The sequence below is a fragment of the Littorina saxatilis genome, unplaced genomic scaffold (assembly GCF_037325665.1).
Source record: "Littorina saxatilis isolate snail1 unplaced genomic scaffold, US_GU_Lsax_2.0 scaffold_295, whole genome shotgun sequence".
In the NCBI taxonomy this organism is placed as follows: domain Eukaryota; kingdom Metazoa; phylum Mollusca; class Gastropoda; order Littorinimorpha; family Littorinidae; genus Littorina; species Littorina saxatilis.
In genome coordinates this window covers 11,392-33,503 of record NW_027128807.1, presented here as the reverse complement: position 1 = coordinate 33,503, position 22,112 = coordinate 11,392, and the positions used below count along the sequence as shown (strand labels likewise).

The following is a 22,112-nucleotide window of genomic DNA, read 5'->3' as shown; positions in this document are numbered from 1 at the left end:
GATATAATATGTAAAAGCAACTTACCCAGTTTTTGTTTTTATGAGCAGTACAAGTTTTAGTTATAAGGCAACATAACAAACAACCATCCAATAGTTGTGAGGGGTGATGACCACAATGCGTGGTGCTTTACTGGTTTGTTTTACTCTCCTACATTTCATTTCACCATAGGTTAGCACCCGTCCCACGTAAGTGTATTAATGTGTTCATAAGTCGTGGAGGCGGACATAATAGTGAGAGTGAAGTTATGAATAAGTCATGTATATGTGTGTTGTTGTGTGTGTGTAAACCCAATCAATTGATGCTGTACATGTACATGAAAAGTGCAAAGGATTTACATTGTCTTTACGTTATTTTGAAATGTATATATTACATGGTCACCCAAAGTCAGACAGATGTTTACTTTTTTTTAATAAAAAGAGAACATGTATAATTGCCAAATATCATTCTTTGAATAAAACGATGTGTCTAATTCACTAACTGTTACTATCGCTGTAACAGTAATGTACGTCTCGTCCGTTTACCTTTAACACACATAATTAAATTTGGTGTCGACCACGGAAGCAAGTGTGAACTTTGGGAGGTGAGATGCAGATACACACAATCCTTGTTCGTGTTTTCTGACACGATAGTGCGACACCTGACTGGTGAACACGTGACTACACTTTCTGTTGATCTTCTGACTGTATGTTATGCTGTTTGTGATGTAGGTGTGTGAATAACACCTGAGAGGGGAACATCTTAGTAGTAAACACGTGACTGGATAACACCTGACTGATGCACACCTGACTGATGCACACCTGACTGATGCACACGTGCCTGAACTTTCTGTTGTTCTTCTGACTGTGGTTGAGGTGTCACGCGATTTGCTGGAGACGTTGCCAAGATATTTCAGTTGTGAAGTGAAAAGTATTTCTGCATTGAAAAGTCACCATCTTTATTGTACCAGTATTTTGTGTGTAATTGTTCAATTTGATTCAGATGTGTAAAATGTATCCATAACACTGTACAAAAGACGCTTAATTGGAACTGCTTTATATTTAATCTTGTAAAGAGTCTTGTTACCGTTATTTTCTGTAACGTTTTACATTTCTGCAGATATGTGTTATCTATGTGTGTATCTTGGGTTGTCAGCTTTGTAGACACGCATTGATGTTTTTATTTCGTAACAAGGTTTTTGAAATTGTTCAGGTTTTTGCAGCATGAAGCTCTGTATTACATGTGCTTTCTTCAATTTGTTGTGTGTTAGCAGATATAGCAACATTGTTTGAACACTTTAAGTCCATTATTATTTCATATACATGTTAACGAATGTTTACCTGTGGAATTAAACACTACGTTGTCAACTCTAATCAAGGTGAAAAGACGAGCACTTGAAACACATCCTCCCGTGTGTTGAATTAAGGGAGGGAACCTACGTGCACGTACCCTCGAGGAAGACAGTAGAGAACATGTGTGGTTGCTTCCCTTTGTGTCAAGAGACCTGAACTTTGTGTGTGTGTGATATAAGATAAGACAGTGGAACAAAGTTGTGCACAATGCGAACGAGGTGACACTAAAGGTAGATCTATAGATTCAGAATTTGCTTATTTTGTTGTTGTTGTTGCTGTGTTGTTGTTGTTGTTGTTGCTGTGTTGTTGTTGTTGTTGTTGTTTGGGGCTGTTGCTGGTGTTGTAAGATAAATGCTTGGGATAGTTTGTTTGTTTGTTTGCTTAACGCCCAGCCGACCACGAAGGGCCATATCAGGGCGGTGCTGCTTTTGATATATAACGTGCGCCACACACAAGACAGAAGTCGCAGCACAGGCTTCATGTCTCACCCAGTCACATTATTCTGACACCGGACCAACCAGTTCTAGCACTAACCCCATAATGCCAGACGCCAGGCGGAGCAGCCACTAGATTGCCAATATTAAAGTCTTAGGTATGACCCGGCCGGGGTTCGAACCCACGACCTCCCGATCACGGGGCGGACGCCTTACCACGAGGCCAACCGTGTCGGTTTTCTTGGGATAGTTGTACGACACCTGTTTTTGTAAAAGAGACAGGGTAATGATGATGAGGTGCATATTGCTTGTCTGTTGATAAGTTTTAAATTGGTTTTGTTATTGTTTTGGTTGTACCATGTAGTTGTTTTGTTGGTTTGGTGGCGTGTTTTGCTTTTGTTTGTGTTTAGCTGTACACAAACAAAGACTAACACCTACTTATGAAAGTAAATGACTTATTTTGTTGTTGCAAAAAAGCAGCAGCTAAAACCAACTAAAACAAAATTACTAGAAAATTATGCATGGACAAATGTATGATGGTTGTTAATGAGTTGGGGGAAATGTTTTATGAACCTTTCCTGGATGTATTATTTGTCAACATTTACATCACTATTGTAGGAGGCATTTATGTTGTCATCTGTTTCCTGTTTTTCCCAAATGCCGCCCCCCCCCCCCCCCCCCCCGCTACCCAAACACCCTACCCCCCCCCCCCCCAACGCTACACCCCTCCCCACCCACCCCACCCTACCTCCCCACACAAACCCCCACCCTACCTCCCCACATACACCCCCACCCTACCTCCCCACACACCCACCCCACCCCAAGCGGTTAATTGTAATAAAACCTTGGCCATGTTTCTTTGTATTCAGGCTTGTTGAAGAAGTATCATCTATATGTGTTACCCGACAAAGGCGTGGGGACTGTAACGCCCCTTGATCGTCATTGCCTTGTTGTTACTTTTGACTCTGCATTTCTTAAATATCATCTGCTTTTATTTTGTTATTCTAACTGTACGTGTTGTCAAGGAAACGCTGCTGGGAACTGGTTGACCTTTGGTGGACATCAGTTTTTACTGATGAGAGTTGTTTGTAAATATCCCTGGAGTGATTTCGTTTAGCTTTTTTTTTCTGTCGTGTAAACCTAATCCAGAATCAAATGCTTTCAATATTTGTGTATTCTCGCTTGAGCCACGCATTCTTATGTCTTGGCATCTTATCTTTTTCTAATCAAAATCAAAATAAAGAATAACGTTACGTTCATGTACAACATTGTACGGTATCATACCTGACCAGTTAATATATTATATGACTGAACGTTACTTCTAACTTCAGTAGCGGGTATATTTCCTTGCAATGTAACCATCATTGTACGGTATCATACCTGACCAGTTAATATATTATATGACTGAACGTTACTTCTAACTTCAGTAGCGGGTATATTTCCTTGCAATGTAACCATCATTGTACGGTATCATACCTGACCAGGTAATATATTATATGACTGAACGTTAATTCTAGCTTCAGTAGCGGGTGTAATTTCCATGCAAGTTAACCATCATTGTACGGTATCTGACCAGGTAATATCTATATGATTGAACATTACTTCTAACTTCAATAGCGGGTATATTACCTTGCAAGTTGACCATCATAGTATAACCAGGGCTGAAGAGAAAAATGCACAGTTGACGAAGAGACATGAGTCGTTTTGCTTTGCTTCAAAATCATGGCTTGACAATGGTGTGTATTTTCCTTTTGCTGGAGAATACAAAATCGTCGCTTTGTTTCTTATGTAGCTTGTTCAAACTTTTTTTGTTTTGTAGACTAATTTGCTTTTGTCCCAATCACGCTTTGTAGAGAACCAGCTAATCGTCCTTTGCTTCAAGGTCACTGCTTAAAAACAGTGTGTACTTTTGTCAATTACTTTTCCAAGTCGTGCTTTGTAGGGAACCTCGTTATCGTCCTGAAAGATGGAGAGAGAGAGGGGGGGGGGGGGGGGGGGGCTTTGTTTTCAAGAAGATGGCCCATGAAGTCATTCAGGGTTCTAGGTGTGAATCTTGTTTAAGAAGCTAAGATTCGGCTCTGATCTATGTGCACCCTGCAGCAGGCAGTCTGTGACAGAAAGCAGACGTGTCTTTGTGAGCAAAACAAAACAAGTATAGCAAAAATAGTAATAATTTGTTCGATGTCAAAAGAAGACCAAAGATTTACTCGACTTTTGATTGTCTTTGATTATGTAAGAAGCAATGAAGTGTCTGATTCGGAAAACAATTTAGTATGAGCGGCCACTTTCATCGTTGTACTTTGATAAAATATTTACCCTGTGTGGATATGAGAAACGCATGGGAAGCATCCACCATTAACAATCCAAAGGACGTTGCTGTGGCAAATCTAATATAATTGCTGTGAGTTCAACCTACAGTGCTGGGAAATAATACATTTTAAACAATAATAAATACATTCATGTGACAAAATATTCTGATGTGGTGTGTTTTATTTGTTACCTGCATGTGTGTGTGTGTGTGTGTGTGTGTGTGTGTGTGTTTGTATGTGTGTGTGTGCGTGTGTGTGTGTGTGTGTGTGTGTGTGTGTGTGTGAGTGTGTGTTGTGTGTGTGTGTGATTCATAACCTCTACCTTGTGTACTGGAACGTACTATACGACTGTAATTGACTTAAAAACTAGAATTGACTAAACCATATCGACTGTCTCTTTATAATGTTACATGGTACTCTGAATTCTGTTTTCTTATTGATAATTACTCATGACGAGTATACGACAACGTGAGACCTTTGTACATAAAGTATGAAACTTCAAAAAGGAGAAGAACACAACGAACACGAAAACAATAAGAACAAGACAAATTTTGGAACAAAATAAAAAGACAGAATGATGATCCATCCTTGCGGACTGCTGATATAACAAGTATGTCATTACCTGAACTCATAACTGACAGATTGAAACTTGTTTTACAAAATTGTAACATGCTTTTACTTATTTTGAGTACATACAAACATTACAACAGCAACAGCCACAAAGGACTATGCTAGATGCATCTTAGAATAAAGAAAAAACAAGAAAAAGAAAAAAAGAAGAAAATTAACATGCAGACACATAGACCGTTTCCAAATTATACACTACCCGTTTTTAAACACTCGGCAGATGCGTTTGACGCAGATCTTTCTGATTAGGAGGTTTATTGTAAAAACACTTATATGACTCAAAATGCCATTGATTGACATATCTTATTCAGAAAACAGATTGAGTAAACATGAGGTAGTGTCTTTACTGCACAATGTCTATCTACAACACAGACCCCCCCCCCCCCCCCCCCCAACCAAACTCGTAAAATCAAGGTGCCCCTGTTAAAATTGACAACAAATAAGAACTGCTGAAACAAAACATGTTCTGGATGTTAGTAGAAAGAACCATGTAATCTGCATCCAAACTCCAATGTAAGCGGCACCCCTCTCGCCCGCTCAGCCAAGTTCAGTAAAAAAACAGGCGCAAAAAAAACTTTTTAAAATTTACATTTCCAGAAATGTTCCTGTCTCTCTCATGTCTCTAGTCTGTTGACTGTGTCATCGTTTCTTTGTTAAAACATTCTCTTATCTCTCACACACATATATATATATATATACACACACACACACACACACACACGCACACACACACACACACACACACACGCACACACACGCACACGCACACACACACACATATATATATATCCACAAACACACACACACACACATATCCGCACTTACACACACACACACATATATCCGCACTTACACACACACACTAACGCCCCACATTCCAAGGTTTCAAGACCATGTTCTCAAAGCAAGCAGCCTTCAACCTGCAGTTCTGAATCGTTTTCTATCCCCGTTGTTAAAAGGTACAGTCTAATGTTAGTATTACTATAATGAGGCAACTAGGACTGTCTTTGTTACATGCGATCAGTGTTGGCCCTGTCTTCCCGAATTCATTTGTTAAGTTTCCTAAACATCCGTTTGAGTAGTATTTTGGGAATCGTTGTGCACGCACAATTATACATATATACGCTTAAGTATGTCATATATCTTAAAGCAAAACAAAAAACAAAGTTATTTGTGACTGACGTAAAGATACTGTGTTCCCCACAGTGTGTCCTGATTTTGCTTCAGACGCTTTAAAACTCTCTGTAGGCTGTGATCGGCGATGTTTAGAACAATGGCTCTTAAGTTACACGGACTTCGGACCAGGAACATAATTGGCGATACGACACAACATCAACCCATAGGGAGCAAAATCCCTGAAGAATTGAAATCTACAACAGGATATTGAATTATAAACCTTCCTTCTTTTTAAGCGTACATTGATGAGAGTGTTAAATTTCGAGGTACATTCTGCCAATTTTGAACAGAACTCTGAAGAATGTGAGGCGGTAGAAACGAAGCAAACACCTAGCAACCAAGAAGATTAAACATTGAGTTTCATTGACATTCACTCAACAAGTAGGCTAGGCAAATAGCTACATCCATTTTGAAAAAAAACCACACACACATAAAATAATTAGCATAGAAATTGTTTTAAATCTATTTTCTAAGGTTAACAGGAAAAGGTATTCAAAACTAGCCTGGTTTACCAAATTACTAACACTCAATTAACCAACCTACACACTCACCCACCCACACACAATGTTAGCCTAAACACACAGATCGATCAGCCGACACACAATACAGCTGCCGTAACGCACCGTCACGTAGGCTACTGACTTGGGGAAATATTATTTACAGTCTGTAAATATTGTGTCTAAATACTAACAGGGGAAAACATACACCTGTAATTTCAGTCAGTAAACATAGTTTCTTAATAGTATTAGGGTAAAACATGGACTTTAATGAAGCAACCTTTAATTGCAGTCAGTAACTATAGTTTCTTAATAGTATTAGGGTAAAACATGGACTTTAATGAAGCAACCTTTAATTGCAGTCAGTAACTATAGTTTCTTAATAGTATAAGGGTAAAACATGGACTTTAATGAAGCAACCTTTAATTGCAGTCAGTAACTATAGTTTCTTAATACTAACAGGGAAAACATGGACATACATGAAGCAACCTTTAATTGCAGTCAGTAACTATAGTTTCTTAATAGTATTAGGGTAAAACATGGACTCAATGAAGCAACCTTTAATTGCAGTCAGTAACTATAGTTTCTTAATACTAACAGGGTAAAACATGGACTTTAACAAAGCAACCTTTAATTGCAGTCAGTAACTATAGTTTCTTAATACTAACAAGGTAAAACATGGACTCAATGAAGCAACCTTTAATTGCAGTCAGTAACTATAGTTTCTTATTAATACTAACAGGGAAAACATGGACCTACATGAAGCAACGTTTAATTACAGTCAGTAACCATAGTTTCTTAATAGTATTAGGGTAAAACATGGACTTTAACGAAGCAACCTTTAATTGCAGTCAGTAACTATAGTTTCTTAATAGTATTAGGGTAAAACATGGACCTATATGAAGCAACGTTTAATAACAGTCAATATATATAATTTTCTTAATACTAACAGGGGAAAACATGGACTCAATGAAGCAACCTTTAGTTACAGTCAGTAAATATAGCTGGTAACTACGAAACTCCCATGTTCACTGATCACAAGCCGTATAGACCCAAGCTCCTGTAGCTGAGCCCTGGCTGGTCGCGTGTTTCTATTTATAACTTGTCACAACCAAACTAGTAAGGACTGTTAATTGTTCCGCGTAGTTGAGCTGTCATATGAGTGACATTTCCTTATTTCTTTCCCATCGGGTTTGGTGTGTATACTTTGCCGTTGACACTATGCCATTAGCGCGTTTTGCTGATCGTCCACCGTAGAAAGTACTGACATTATAGAAACAACAAACATGGCGACTGCAGACACGTCTGCAACAAACATGGCGCCTGAGAGGAAGAGGACGGACAGAGACCGTGTTTACACTACTCAAGGTGAGACGGTGTACTTCAGTTCACCCTGACGGGTCTAGTTTAGTTTAGTTTACTTTATTTGGTGATTGTCTGTGTGTGTTTGCAATCAGATATAACTGGAGACATTCGATGACAGGTTTCAATTTGTCAAGTTAAAAAAGATGCTGGTACTATGAACCAGAAACCAGTTATCTGCTCCTTTAGCTTCATAAACGCCCAAGAAAATTAATGACAGTGTTCTACAAATTGACACGAACTTGATCCCACTGTAACCTTTAACACCACTGATATATCTGTAGCACTGCAGTTAAACGTAAACCCATCAACATTACTCAAGACCAACAGCACCATTTTATCTCAACATTTGTGAAACTACCATCAGCCAGGCGCTTCAACGTGTCTGTTTTGCACTGTGCTGTTTCTGGGCGAACCGAACAATTTTGAACAAGTTGCGTAAAGCGATATTAAACAAGTCGCGTAAGGCGAAAATACAATATTTAGTCAAGTAGCTGTCGAACTCACAGAATGAAACTGAACGCAACGCAACGCAGCAAGACCGTATACTCGTAGCATCGTCACTCCACCGCCCGTGGCAAAGGCAGTGCCCGTGGAATTGACAAGAAGAGCGGGGTATTCGTTGCGCTGAGAAGGATAGCACGCTTTTCTGTACCTCTCTTCGTTTTAATTTTCTGAGCGTGTTTTTAATCCAAACATATCATATCTATATATTTTTGGAATCAGGAACCGACAAGGAATAAGATGAAAGTGTTTTTAAATTGATTTCGAAAAAAAATTTTGATAATAATTTTTATATATTTAATTTTCAGAGCTTGTTTTTAATCCGAATATAACATATTTATATGTTTTTGGAATCAGCAAATGATGGAGAATAAGATAAACGTAAATTTGGATCGTTTTATAAATTTTTATTTTTTTTTACAATTTTCAGATTTTTAATGACCAAAGTCATTAATACATTTTTAAGCCACCAAGCTGAAATGCAATACCGAAGTCCGGGCTTCGTCGAAGATTACTTGACCAAAATTTCAACCAATTTGGTTGAAAAATGAGGGCGTGACAGTACCGCCTCAACTTTCACGAAAAGCCGGATATGACGTCATCAAAGACATTTATCAAAAAAATGAAAACAACTTTCGGGGATTTCATACCCAGGAACTCTCATGTCAAATTTCATAAAGATCGGTCCAGTAGTTTAGTCTGAATCGCTCTACACACACACACACACGCACACACACACGCACACACACACACACGCACATACACCACGACCCTCGTTTCGATTCCCCCTCGATGTTAAAATGTTTAGTCAAAACTTGACTAGATATAAAAAATTTAGTCAATTTGTCTGGCCTGAAATTAAGAGATCAAAACGGAACACCATCAAAACCACACACAAAATCCGTCATCGTCGAGTCTACGAGCGTAGTAAGGCTTTGCAAGTCGAAACCCGAAGACCAAGGCGGGTCGAGCTGGTATCTGTGAAGCACGCGAATATAGGATCCCAGTTGCATAAACTGAAGCCTTCAAGTTTCATAACATATCTCTGTATGTCACACGCTTTCCTTCTTTGCCAGTGCTACTAAAGCAAACGTGTGCAAGATTGTATGTTACACGCTTTGGAGCATGTGCAAGAACGGATTCAAACTCGAAATCGTCCCTCCAAAAACCCCAAAATGCACACACGACTTTTATTTCTCCTGCTGTTATCGTTTCTTCTCTTTACAAATTCTTCAACGCTGAGAATACTGAAAACGGCATCCCAGACGACAGTACTGTTTCCATACGCGAATTTAGCTGCCCTTGGAAAGTGGCTCGCTCAGGAGGCCTGTTAGTCTGACACTATTAGGACAGAGTTCTGAACATAGATGACAAAGATCCCGCAAAGAACAAACATTTCGCGGATGCAGACACAGAAAGACGTCATGAAGATTGCGATGCTTCAAAAGATACAGACTGTGACGATGACTGTGACGTCATTCACATATACCGAGACGTCATTTATAGTTGTTCGGTCACTTTCGTCAAAAAGTAGATCTCTCCACAATGGCTGCTCCTGTGTTTAGGTTTATCAAGCGTGAGTACGCAAAACGTGTTTGTTCTCTCCTCTGTTGAAGCTGTGAGACATAATCGCCATTACGAGCTAGTCGTACGCGTGTGACAGTTTTCTTGCACACTCGACTGCTGCTGTTTCACTCCGGCGAAAGCCGTCGTGAAACATCTACAGTCTCGTGTGCAAGAAAACTCTCTGTCACACGACTAGCTCGTAATAGCGGGTATTGTTATGAGGAGTTTATTCAGACAGTTTTCTGGCAAATTGGACACAAGAAAGTTTTGCAGTTTTGAAACACCTGTAGTGATTAGCCCGAACATACTCGGTAACTTTGCTACTTGAATTAAATGTTATCCGCGATCGGTTTTCTTCAGTTAACTCAATGGCTTCCCAGAGAATAAACACCTACACTGTTCAGCATGCCATAGAGACATTGTCAGACAAGATAAGTATTAAAAACATACATGATTGTTTTCGAATGCAAGTTAATTGATTTTGCTTATGGCATGTAAAACGCGCTCCGTTTCAGGTGGGTTTTTTTCTGCGGGAACTAGCTTCCTTGAGTACATTTGAGTTTGATCTGTTTGTATCTGTGTTGTAGGTTTTTGTAACGGATCCAATCACTGCAGAATGCAACGTATCACACGTGATTGAACAAAACGACGCACGCCTGTGCTAAAATCCGGCAGCGTTATTACTTTTAAGGGAATTCCCCTTTTTAAGCAGGAAAGATTATCTAAAAAGTGGGTCAGGCAAAGCTGTGACATCACAGCGCGCAGCAATACAGTCCCACGTACTCTCTAGAACGTGGTCGCGCTCCGTTTGACTGTTGTCTCCTCAATCACCCCACCCCCCCCCCCCCCCCCCTATGTTCTCTCCCCCGTGAGTGCACATTGACACAGTCGCAGGTGTTTGTGATGTGTGTGTCAGGAATGAAATACTCAAAATAGTAATAGACAGTCAGAAGTTAATATTCTTTCTTTCATACGCGTTCGTCTTTCTCCCACACTTCATTCCAAACAATACGAGAACAAAATATAGCTTAACTGTTTATATGATTCACAGAACATAACATACAAATACACATACACTCACAGCAATTCTTCAATCATCCTTCAACATAACGACCCAGGGCACTAGATGAGTAAAATTACCACCATAGCCGCAGACGTCTGTTGAGTTGCTCATAAGTGTAGACTCGAAGATATCCTCCGTTCATAGTCTTTTCCGTTTCCTTGCGTCTGCTTCCTGAGCTCTCGCGAAAATGGCGTCGCATCAAAGATAGTCAGGAATCCTCCGCTCCTTCTGTTTCGGGTCCTGCGTCTGCTTTCCTGAACGAAGCTCTCGCGAAGATAGTTCTCGTCTTCCGCCAGCATCCGCTCCGGATAGACAGGCTCCTTTAGGGAATAAGGGAGTCAATTAATATTCTAAATATTTATGTGGTACACGTAGTAATTCACTCATCATTTACCCTGGGTCGTAATTATACTTCACATTCAACCACACACACTCGTCCGAACTAATTATCTTCAAGTTATACAACCCTTTAAAGTATCCACAATAACAACCAATACAATGAATACATATTACATAAATGAACACTATTACAGTGCTTACTCACCATCATAATAAAATAAATACTGCTATGCTAAACCATTCTTGAACAATAGTTTGCCTGCGCATTGGAGCGACAGAGCCTACCGAGATGTTCGTTTGGCAAGTGCTGTAACAACTTGTTTAACTGGCGACACAGTCGCAGCTCACCCTATACATTTGAACATTCAGGTTTTCCACCTGTTGCACGTGAGTGCGTGGAGACTCAGCTCTGCAGGTAACGGTACAGGCCCCATAATCATGGTCCAACAGGCATGTGAATCAATAATAATGTTTTTTTCACGATACGAGTCTTCTTCTGTCAATTAATGCATACTAATAACAGCATCCTTTCATCATTAATTAAGTACTCATATTACATACATGTTCATACATAAAACCCATAAATGTCATGTATGACAGTGTGATTGACCCGACTATTGCAGATGACGTAATCGCGTATTGGCCGTACACCCTGCTTCAGGTGTGGTGTCAACACAGACAACGCACATAATGGAGAAGAAAATAGAAGTAACAAAACGGCAATCTGGGAATGGACTTCAACAATAAATCTACCCTGAGGTCACGAGGACAGTGTAGCAAGACTTGACGAAACGTGGGAATGTCACACAGCAGAGAGTAGCCCGACATCATGGGGTAACACAGCTGTGCTACTGAAAGGTGAGTGTCGTTCTTGTACAAGTCAAGTCAATATTTATTATTTTTTAAACCTAGGGTTACATGAATTCTAAAGAAACAAGAGGCGAAGCCTTCAAGGCTCACGTAAGAAATCGACAAACAGTAACACAAACTCAATCACTCCGTCACACATACACACACACACACACACACACACACACACACACACACACACACACACACACACACACACACACACAGTAAGCATAGGTGAAACTGTGCAAGAAAGCGATCTGCCAAGTAGTCTCGGCCCGCTCACAATAACAATGACCGAGACGTTCAGTAATTCCTTTGCGTGACGTCTAACCCTCTTACGTCATAATGTGACGTCTTCAAATAGTTTCTATCACACACGTCAAACACTTTTGACCGAGACTGACGTAATCCATAGACTCGGAAATGTTAAAGTTTCTATCACACACACACACACACACACACACACGCACGCACGCACGCACAGACAGACAAAGTTTATCATCGCATAGGCTACACTTACGTGAGCCAAAAATTGCAATAAACACGACACAAAAGATATGTAATAATGAGACACAGCATTTCAAATTAACCGGAAATAAATCAAGCTTAATTCACAACTAACTATACAGGCACACGAGGTTTGCTCCGTTTCATGTTGTCTGATGTAAACGGACCGAGGGCGTGCAGCTACTAACTTTCTCTTTTCCCATTTCTTTCTTATTCTCCTTTTTTACATTTAGTCAAGTTGTGACTAAATGTTTTAACGTAGATTGGCAAATCGAGATGAGGGTCGTGGTGTATGTGTGTCTGTGTGTGTGCGTGTAGAGCGGCGACTCAGAGAAGATTACTATGTCAATCTGTTTGCTGAAAATGGTCACGGTTGTGGAGTAAATGACACATCTACTCCTGCATTCGGCTTTAATAGTACACGCTCATCTGAAAGATCTGCAGTTAACGTATGCACCCAGTTTTCCATGCTGGGTTGTATATTACCCGCTATTACGAGCTAGTCGTGTGACAGAGAGTTTTCTTGCACACGAGACTGTAGATGTTTCACGACGGCTTTAGCCGGAGTGAAACAGCAGCAGTCGAGTGTGCAAGAAAACTCTCTGTCACACGACTAGCTCGTAATGGCGATTATGTCTCACAGCATAGGCATAGAAAGATATAAATGAGTTTTTGGGGACGAAATAACAGGCACAAAACCAGACTGACAACACAATTGCCTTTTCACACATACCGTACACACGCATGCGCGCAGAAGATAGATCCAATTCGTTTCGTGTCTTTTTCTGGTTGAATGCATTTAACAAAGTATCAACCAACGTTTCTGAATCTTTCAATGAAAAAAATAAACTTTTCTTGAACCAAACAGCACAAACCAACGAAAGCTAAACACACAAACACACGCGCGCACTAACACAGATTGAATGCAAAGCGCGAACGAACACGGAGAATTTTTGTAGGTCAGGTCGTGGGAAAGTCCACCCGAAATGTTCCACAGGGGAATTGGTTGTGTTTGGATTGTTCTTTTTCTCACAGTGATGTTGATGTTGTTTACAGTGCAGTTTTGAAAGAATATTTTCCGAATTTGGGGCACACTTTCGTCTTTCGGTTCGTTTATCTTGTCGAAGTAACATTCGAGTGTTTCTAAATCCAAACCTTCCATCACCGCTGGTGCAGATTAGACCTGCCTGGCTGTCTGCGTGCGTGTTTAGAGCTGAAGACGAAGCCTCAATCGCCAAAGCGTCACCCATCTGTAGGTTCTGAGCATCGGATGTACGTTGATACGGTGGTAAGATCCGCACGGAACTGTCTATGCAACTTTTCCTAGTCACAGGTGTAAGGTTCGATCTTTTCTTTGCAATTTCGTCCTCTGTGTACGTAGCAACGCGTTTCACCATTTTCGGTTTTCGTTGCAGACGACGATAGTGAAAGTAGTACCTAGTGTTTTGTTTTGACCTTTCGTATTCAGGGTTCTTCATTGAAGCTTGGTAAAAGGACCGTGTCGTGTAAGTGGAAAGTTGACGAAGCTTTTCAAAACAGAAATTGAATAAAGAAGAAAATGTGGCTTTCAGTTATATACAGGAGAACGGGGTTGGTGTTATTCTTTTACCGTCAAACACTTAGTACACAGATAAAACGTGATTGACTGACCAAGGCCTGTTGGCACACTATTCAGAATGCACAACAAAATGTAACAACGCTTTGATACCCATTTTTCTACGTTCGTGATCACTTGAAATGAATACTGAAAACATAAGTGTTTAAGGTAGTGACTGAATGTATGTAAAGGTGAACAATTTCAGAAATAAATGCATAATCAAAATAATTGATTTCGGCATCAAAGCGTGTAACATACAATCTTGCACACGTTTGCTTTAGTAGTGGCAAAGAAGGAATGCGTGTGACATTACATTATGTCACACGCATTCCTTCTTTGCCACTACTAAACCAAACGTGTGCAAGATTGTATGTTACACGCTTTGATACTGAAATCAATTGCTTCGATTATGTATTTATTTCTGGAAAATTCTACCTTTACATACATTTAGTCACTACCTTAAGCATTTATGTTTTCGGTATTCATTTCATGTAATCACAAACGTAGAAAAATGGGTATCAAAGTATTGTTACATTTTGATGTGCATTCTGAATAGTGTGCAAACTGGCCTTGGTCAGTGAACCACGTTTTATCTGTGTAATTCGTGTTTGACGTAAAAAGAATAACACCAACTCCGTTCCCCTGTATGTATGAAAGCCACATTTTCTTTTTCATTCAATTTCTTTTTTCAAAAGCGTCGTCAACTTTCTATTTACACGACAAGCTCCCTTTCAAGCTTCAATTAAGAACCCTGAATACAAAAGGTCAAAACAAAACAATAGGTACTACTTTCGACTATCGTCGTCTGCAACGAAAACCGAAAATGGCGAAACGCTTTGCTACCTACACAGAGGACGAAATTGCCAAGAAAAGATCGAACCTAACACCAGTGACAACAAAAAGGTGCACAGACAGTTCCGTGCGGATCTTTCGCCATTATCTGAAAGAAAAGGGAAAAGGTGAGGATTTTGAAGCAATGTCGAAAAATGAACTGAACAGTACTCTTGGCTCTTTCTATATGGAAGCTAGATCTGAAAGTGGCGACTTGTATAAACGAAAAACACTGGAAGGGATCCGGTACGGTCTGAATCGCCACCTGAAGTCGCCACCGCACAACAACGACTTCGATATTGTTCGGGATTCTGATTTTTCCGTCGCTAACGAAATGTTCAAGGCGGCTGTCAAAGAACTCAAGCAACAAGGCAAAGGGAACATCACCCACTACGAACCCATGGCCGAAGCCGACAGGCAAAAGCTGTACCACAGCATGTACATGAACACGGCGACACCAACGGGGCTAGCGAACAAGGTACAGTTCGACGTGCGGTATTACTTTTCAAGAAGGGGTGCAGAAAACATGCATTCCATGACCAAAACCACGTTCCGAATCAAAACAGACGCAACAACAAACAGAGAGTATGTGTGCAAAAACTCCGACGAACTTACCAAAAATCACCAACACGACACGGCATTCGTCACCGGATTCATGCCAGCGACTCTGACAGATTCGTGCCCCGTGGAGTCTTTCAGGCAGTATATCAGCCACCTCAACCCCGACTGCGACCGTCTTTGGGTGTATCCTCTGGACACTTTTTCTACAGATTCGCCGGTTTGGTATGCGAAGAAACCAATCGGTGTAAACTCAATGTCCCAGTTCCTCCCCCGTCTGAGCAAATCCTGCGGTCTGAGTCAAGTTTACACAAATCACTCGATCCGGGCCACAAGTGCCACTGTCCTGCATCAATCCAGCTTCACGCCTGCAGAAATCATGGCTGTGACCGGTCATCGAAGCGTCAGCGCGCTCACCACATACCAACGTACATCAGATGCCCAGAAGCTACAGATGGGTGATGCTTTGGCAATTGAGGCCTCATCTTCTTCCCTGACACGCACGCAGACAGTCAGGCAGGTCCAAGGTGCACCGACGGTGATGGCAGGTTCGGATTACGAAACACTCGACTGTTTCTTTGATGAGATACACGAACCAAGAGACGAAAGTGTGCCCCAGATGAGAAAAATAGTCTTCCAAAACTGCACCATCAACAACATTAACATCACTGTGAAAAAATGAACGATCCAATCACAACCAGTTCCCCTGCGAAACTATTTAGGTGGACTTTCCCACGACGTGACCTGCAAACATTCTCTGTGTTCGTTCGCGCCTTGAATTCAACCTGTGTTAGTGCGCGCGTGTGTTTGTGTGTTTAGATTTCGTTCGTTTTCGCTGTTTGGTTAAACAAAAAGTGTATTTAATCATTAAAAGGTTCAGAAACGTTGGTTGTTACTTAGTTGAATACATTCAACCAGAAAAAAACTCAAAACGCATTGGATCTATTTTCTGCGTGCATGCGTGTGTACGGTATGTGTGAAAAGGCAATTGTGTTGTCAGTCTGGTTTTGTGCCTGTTATTTCGTCCCCAAAAACTCATTTATATCTTTCTATGTCTATGCTGTGAGACATAATCGCCATTACGAGCTAGTCGTGTGACAGAGAGTTTTCTTGCACACTCGACTGCTGCTGTTTCACTCCGGCTAAAGCCGTCGTGAAACATCTACAGTCTCGTGTGCAAGAAAACTCTCTGTCACACGACTAGCTCGTAATAGCGGGTAATATATAGATAGATCTCGTACACATTGTGTTCCTTAAGAAATACACATGAAAGGAAGGTGTTTTCTGAAGGAAGGGGGCAGGAACTCAAACAGCAAGTCAGAGCATACAAGTTAAACCTTCCTCATCAAAATACAAACAGTCAGCAACTTAACAAAGGAATTGATTGACAATCAACCAGAAGTCGTGTGACCACCTTTTGTTTAGATTCACTGAACACAAAAAGTGAAACATAATTTTTCAGTGGTAGAGGAGACCGGGGCTAGTCCGCCTACTTTTATGCTTTTGGTAGCATAACTGGCGAGTTTGATGAACTAGAAAACTGATTTTTTTATTTTACATCAAGACAAATGTGTAGCTGATATCAATGTGCAGACAGTTTTTATGTGCGCATGAACATTTGTTGTACATACTGCTTTAAGTAGACCTACCCTAACGTAGGCGAACTTGCCCCAAGTCGGGGTAAGTCCGCCTACAGGGTGGGGCAAGTCCGCCGCTCTCATCCCATAGTAGGTACAAGACTAGTAGTGGGCAAGCTTTATACACACACGCACGCACGCACACACAGTCAGTCAAACAAGCACCCGATCAGTGGGAAAGCTTTTTTTTTTTATCCCCCCCTCTGCTTCTTTCTCTCTGTAAACTTGTAGGGCTAGTTATTTTTCGGTAACTTACCCAACAACCAAGATCACTTACCCAACAACGGGCCTGAATCCTCGATAGCTCATGAGTAGAGACTGTACACATTGTGGATCTACTTTTTGCGACTCAAAAGTTCAGAACACTCTAATGTACAAAATATACATTTCTGGAGCAAACAATACAACCGTACCGCATTTAAACCAGCAACTACAGGCTTAAACACATGAATCTCAATATAAAATCCATGAGTTTGGTTGTTTTCTGAACTCAGATCTGCCGTGCACAATCGTTTATCGCTAGCAAGATTCCAAGGAAATAACTCTCATACTTTGTCTAGCGACACGAGTAGTTCCCCTTCCAGATTTCGGCTGCATCTACAAGACTGCAATCCGACGGTCAGTTTTCAACAATATTTCATTTTATAAACAGATCACACGCAATCAATTACAAACATTTAATCAACTTGAAGAACATGCAGCGGTTTCATACACTATTTTGCCCCAGAAAACTAAACTTCATACAGTTTTTAGCGTTGGAACATGGGTGTAAAACTTCGTCTGCTAGTCACATTCGAGGAAAGAACATTTCCTGAGCGATACCAAAACATGAACAGAACACACACTATCTGCCTTTACCGCCACAGCAGAATGACAACATAACTGTGTACTTGATTTTAGTTCAAAACATGGAAACTGACAAGAAGTGTGAACAAATTTGAATGATTTGCACGGAACTATACAACCGCGCATTAATCGATCGCCTGCGCAGGTAGACTGGTTGGGTGAATATGATTTGATCAAACTTTCGCACAAAAACTCCTATTTTCTTTGAATAATTGAAGAAAGGAGGGATAAAGAGGTTACATACCTCGTCTCAGTGATTATCAAAAATAATGGTCTCAGTTCGCGGTCATGAAAAAGCTCGCTGAAGCTCGCATTTTTCATGATCCGCTAACTTCGACCATTATTTTTGATAATCACTGAGACTCGGCATGTAACCTCTACTTAATTCCCTTCAATATTTAGGTTCAAAAATGCCAATGACAAAATACAAAAGAATGTCGAAAGAATGTAACACAAATCGGCGTCAGTGTTTTTTAGACATGAATCTGCAATCTTTACCATCGAGAATAGATGGAGTCACCATCAGAGTCACAGTTATGGCAGATGTAAACTGGACTGTTTCCCACACCTGCACATTCTTCATGGCGAACTTGCCCCATGACAAATAGGCGGACTTGCCCCCGCACGGGCAGGCAACTCTAGTGCCAGATAGCGAGCACAACATGGGAAGGAAGAAGCAAAACTTTCGTCAGAACTCGACCTTAAGGGGAGAGGTGGCACGAAAAATTTCTACTGGATGTTTGCACTTTTTCTTGCAATATTTGTACGTATTATCAAGCAAAAACACATAAAAAGACTCATTTGTGCAAAAAAATTGCCTGAGGGTCTTTTTATGGGTAAAAACGCTCGATTTTTGACAAAAAAACATGAAACGGCCTATTCAGCTCTAGCGTGATATTTTAGAAATTTCTCAAGCTAACAACCTCATATTTGTTGTTATGAACTCACAAGTAGCGTTTCTCAGTAGTTACAGAGCATTTTTGTGAGTATCAGCCTTAGTTTCCATAAAAAAAAAAAAATTGGCCGACATTATATTTTCGCATGAAAATGCTATGTCAGGCTTTTATTCTAATTCATAAAAAACAAAAAACAAATTTTTTTGAAAAAGCGCTCCTGTAACTACGGGGCGAATTCATTTACAATGATTGGGGTGAAAAAATTGGTAGTCTACCACAAGTAGATGAGAAGTGAAGACCTTCGTCGCGTGGTTACCGTCCTTGAAAATCATATTCTGAGAAAATGGTGATTGAAAGTTTGTGAAATGTTTCTGTAAAAAAGATGAAGACAGATGGCCAAATAAAGATGATATGAGTGCTCCTGTATTGTTCACAGACTTCTTGAAATGGTTCAGTTACTTATTCTCCCCCGTCTCCCATCAGTCCAGCTCCGTACACCTCCCCCTCCTGGTCTTCTTGCTGCTCCAGCTGGCGTTGACGACCCGCACATCTTGCCCTACGTGCTGCCACAGCGGCCACAGCTGTTGCTTTCTCTGCTTTCTGAATCCTAACCTTGTCTTTCTTGGCCAAAGCAGCCTCCATGAGATCAGTTATTGGCAAGCTCATGTGGTCCATGACCTGTGCCAGTGCAAAGTTGCCTCTGTTGAACTTCGCAACAGCCTCAGCGGTGGCTGCTTCCACCCGGCCTTTCCCAACAAAGATTTCTTTGGGGCAGTGTCCCCACATGACATTGTGCAGAGACTCGTTACTGTTCTGGGTTTTGCCATGGGCCACGCGCTTGAGAAGAATGGGATTGGTCATTCTTCTGTAGATGGGCAGAACAGCATGCGAGACTTCCCTGGACAAGGCGGTGCCGTTGTGCTCTGCGTGTGGAGGTGGTGGTTGCTCTTCTGCCCTGGCTCTTTGAAAAAAGCACCATGAGGCTGGCCCAGCTGGACATCTGTCATGGTGAGGGTCCTCGTCCGTTGAAGTTACATGGAAGAAAGTGGCCCAGATCGCCTGCTCCATGGCTCGCTGATCTTCAAGGTTGTTGAGGATCGCGCTACGGAAGTAGTTTTGCAAGCGTTGGCACTTTTCCTTGGTTAGTCGCCCCTCCCCTCTTCCACCAAGCCTTTCATCCTTTGCTGCCTTGCGGAGAGCTGTGCCCATTCTCTTGGGGAGGTGGTTGGTACATTCCAGCTTGGTGATGGGACGTGTGGGACCGTAGGGCTGAGCTGCAGCCACAGCATTGAAAGCCGTAGAATCTCCGTCCGACAGCATAGTTCTGTACCTGAGGTTGTGACGCTCAACAGACCTGCAGCACAGTAAAAATCAGAAAACCCATTGTGTAGGCAAGCAAATTGTGCACCTCTACTTGCAGAACACAATTTATGAGTTCAGGATTTGCTTATAAAGTTATAAAGGGGGGGGGGGGGGGGTGTTGTGTTACAAAATATTTTCACAGTAGAGTAGTATTGTTTTGTTCTTGTTTTGTTATAAAAGGCTATAAATGAACTTTGTTATTATTACTAATTCATAATCGAATCTTCGTGCACTCTCTCTCTCTCTCTCTCTCTCTCTCTCTCTCTCTCTCTCTCTCTCTCTCTCTCTCTCTCTCTCTCTCTCTCTCTCTCTCTCTGTTCTGAACTTCAAAAATTAAAAGATAGGCTATGGTGGGGGTATACAGATTATATGCTTACCTTCCCCATAACTCCAACGCTGCATCCCTCTCCATAGACTTTGCAGATCCCTGGTGGTTGATGCTGCACTCAGCCCGGTGTTGCTGCTCCCATCGCAGTTGTTGGGCAGGGGTCATCTCCTCCAACTTCTCCTTATTCATGGCACATGTGTGGCAGTAGGTGGATTTTACAGAGAAGTCGAGAACCAACCCAGTAAGAACGTCAACCACCACTCCTACACCATAATGTGATGAAAAACCCCTTTTATGCCAGGTGCCATCAAAGGCAACATCTACCCAAAGAATACCGTCATCTTCTTCCCAGGCAGCGTCTTCATCCTCTTCGTCAAACTGGACATCTGCTCTACCTTGAGGAAAGGTCTGCCTGTATGCAACATTTACATGCTCAACAGTTTCCACCAGTGTGACATTTGTTACGGCCAAGATGCTGGCATTGACCTTTTTATCAATTCTTTGATATGAGCTTTTGTTCATCACGGGCATGCCAAACACTGTGCACAGCTTTTCCACACTTGAGTACCCACTGCCAATCTCATGCGAGTATAGGACAATCTGTTTGTTCACGTCAAAGGGAACATTCTTCATGTGGTTGCGGTTGCTCTCTCTAGGTGAAGAAAATTCTGACCGTCTGTACTGGCAGCTGTCACAGCAAAGTGCTAACTCTTGGGACAAGCCCATGGATTCTCCAACGCGTATCGTTAAATGTCCTGCTTCGCATTCCGGGCACTTCACATCCGATAATAGCGAGTTGAGCTGACCACACTCAACGATACACCATGTACGTTTCGGTTCAGCAGGCACATCGGCTGGCACTTGTGCGTTCTGCAAGTCATCGGCACCACTGAATCTTCTTAGCTTCTTCGCAGAGGCTGAAGCACCCTCTATTTCCTGCTGGTTGTCGTGTATATCGCACAACACTGGCCGAGGTTCGACTTGAAGTCGATGAGAAAAATGTGCATCACCTCCACCATCCAAAACGACACACTCCGCTGCGCCAACTTCGCGGGGCGCGTTTTCATCGCCCGTGGACTTTTCTTGTTCGGCTATTCGAGCTAATGCAAGCTGCTTCTTCCTCTTGCCCGATGCCTGCCCCACAAACCTCTTTCTATCGTTGAATTTTGCAGTGAACATTGCTGGCCGACTGATAGACGGTAGTGTAATACGATCGACAAACCGATGTTGTGTTTACAGCGGATAAGGCTTGTTGCGCATGCGCCAGTAGCCATGGTAAGTTACAATGACCAACCAGAGAAGAGCTCTCATAGATCGACGGTCAATCTTGCAAATCCGGGAATTCCTGTCGCGGATAGTATGCTTGTGCTCTGACAGTTGAGCGAAAATAACGGGCTATTTTGGGGTATTGTTGACGTCACCAGCAAACGGGAATTCCCGATGGATCGTGTCGAGTGCAACGAGTTTGTCTTCTTGGAAGAAAAGTGGCTGT

The 22,112-nt window shown here is 41.6% G+C and overlaps 2 protein-coding genes across 2 annotated transcripts; one reads left to right on the top strand and one right to left on the bottom strand.

Annotated features, from left to right (window-relative positions):
• Positions 1-14,474: 14,474 nt before the first annotated feature.
• On the top strand, positions 14,475-16,742 carry LOC138957126 (uncharacterized). Its single transcript, XM_070328290.1, has one exon. It carries the CDS (start codon positions 14,809-14,811, stop codon positions 16,231-16,233), a length of 1,425 nt encoding a protein of 474 aa, XP_070184391.1. The 5' UTR covers positions 14,475-14,808; the 3' UTR covers positions 16,234-16,742.
• Positions 16,743-19,033: 2,291 nt separating this feature from the next.
• Positions 19,034-21,823, bottom strand: LOC138957124 (uncharacterized). The gene is made up of 2 exons (XM_070328289.1): positions 20,670-21,823; positions 19,034-20,284 (listed from the first exon to the last, which is right to left on the bottom strand). Exons 1-2 carry the CDS (start codon positions 21,797-21,799, stop codon positions 19,390-19,392), a joined length of 2,025 nt encoding a protein of 674 aa, XP_070184390.1. The 5' UTR covers positions 21,800-21,823; the 3' UTR covers positions 19,034-19,389.
• Positions 21,824-22,112: the final 289 nt, after the last annotated feature.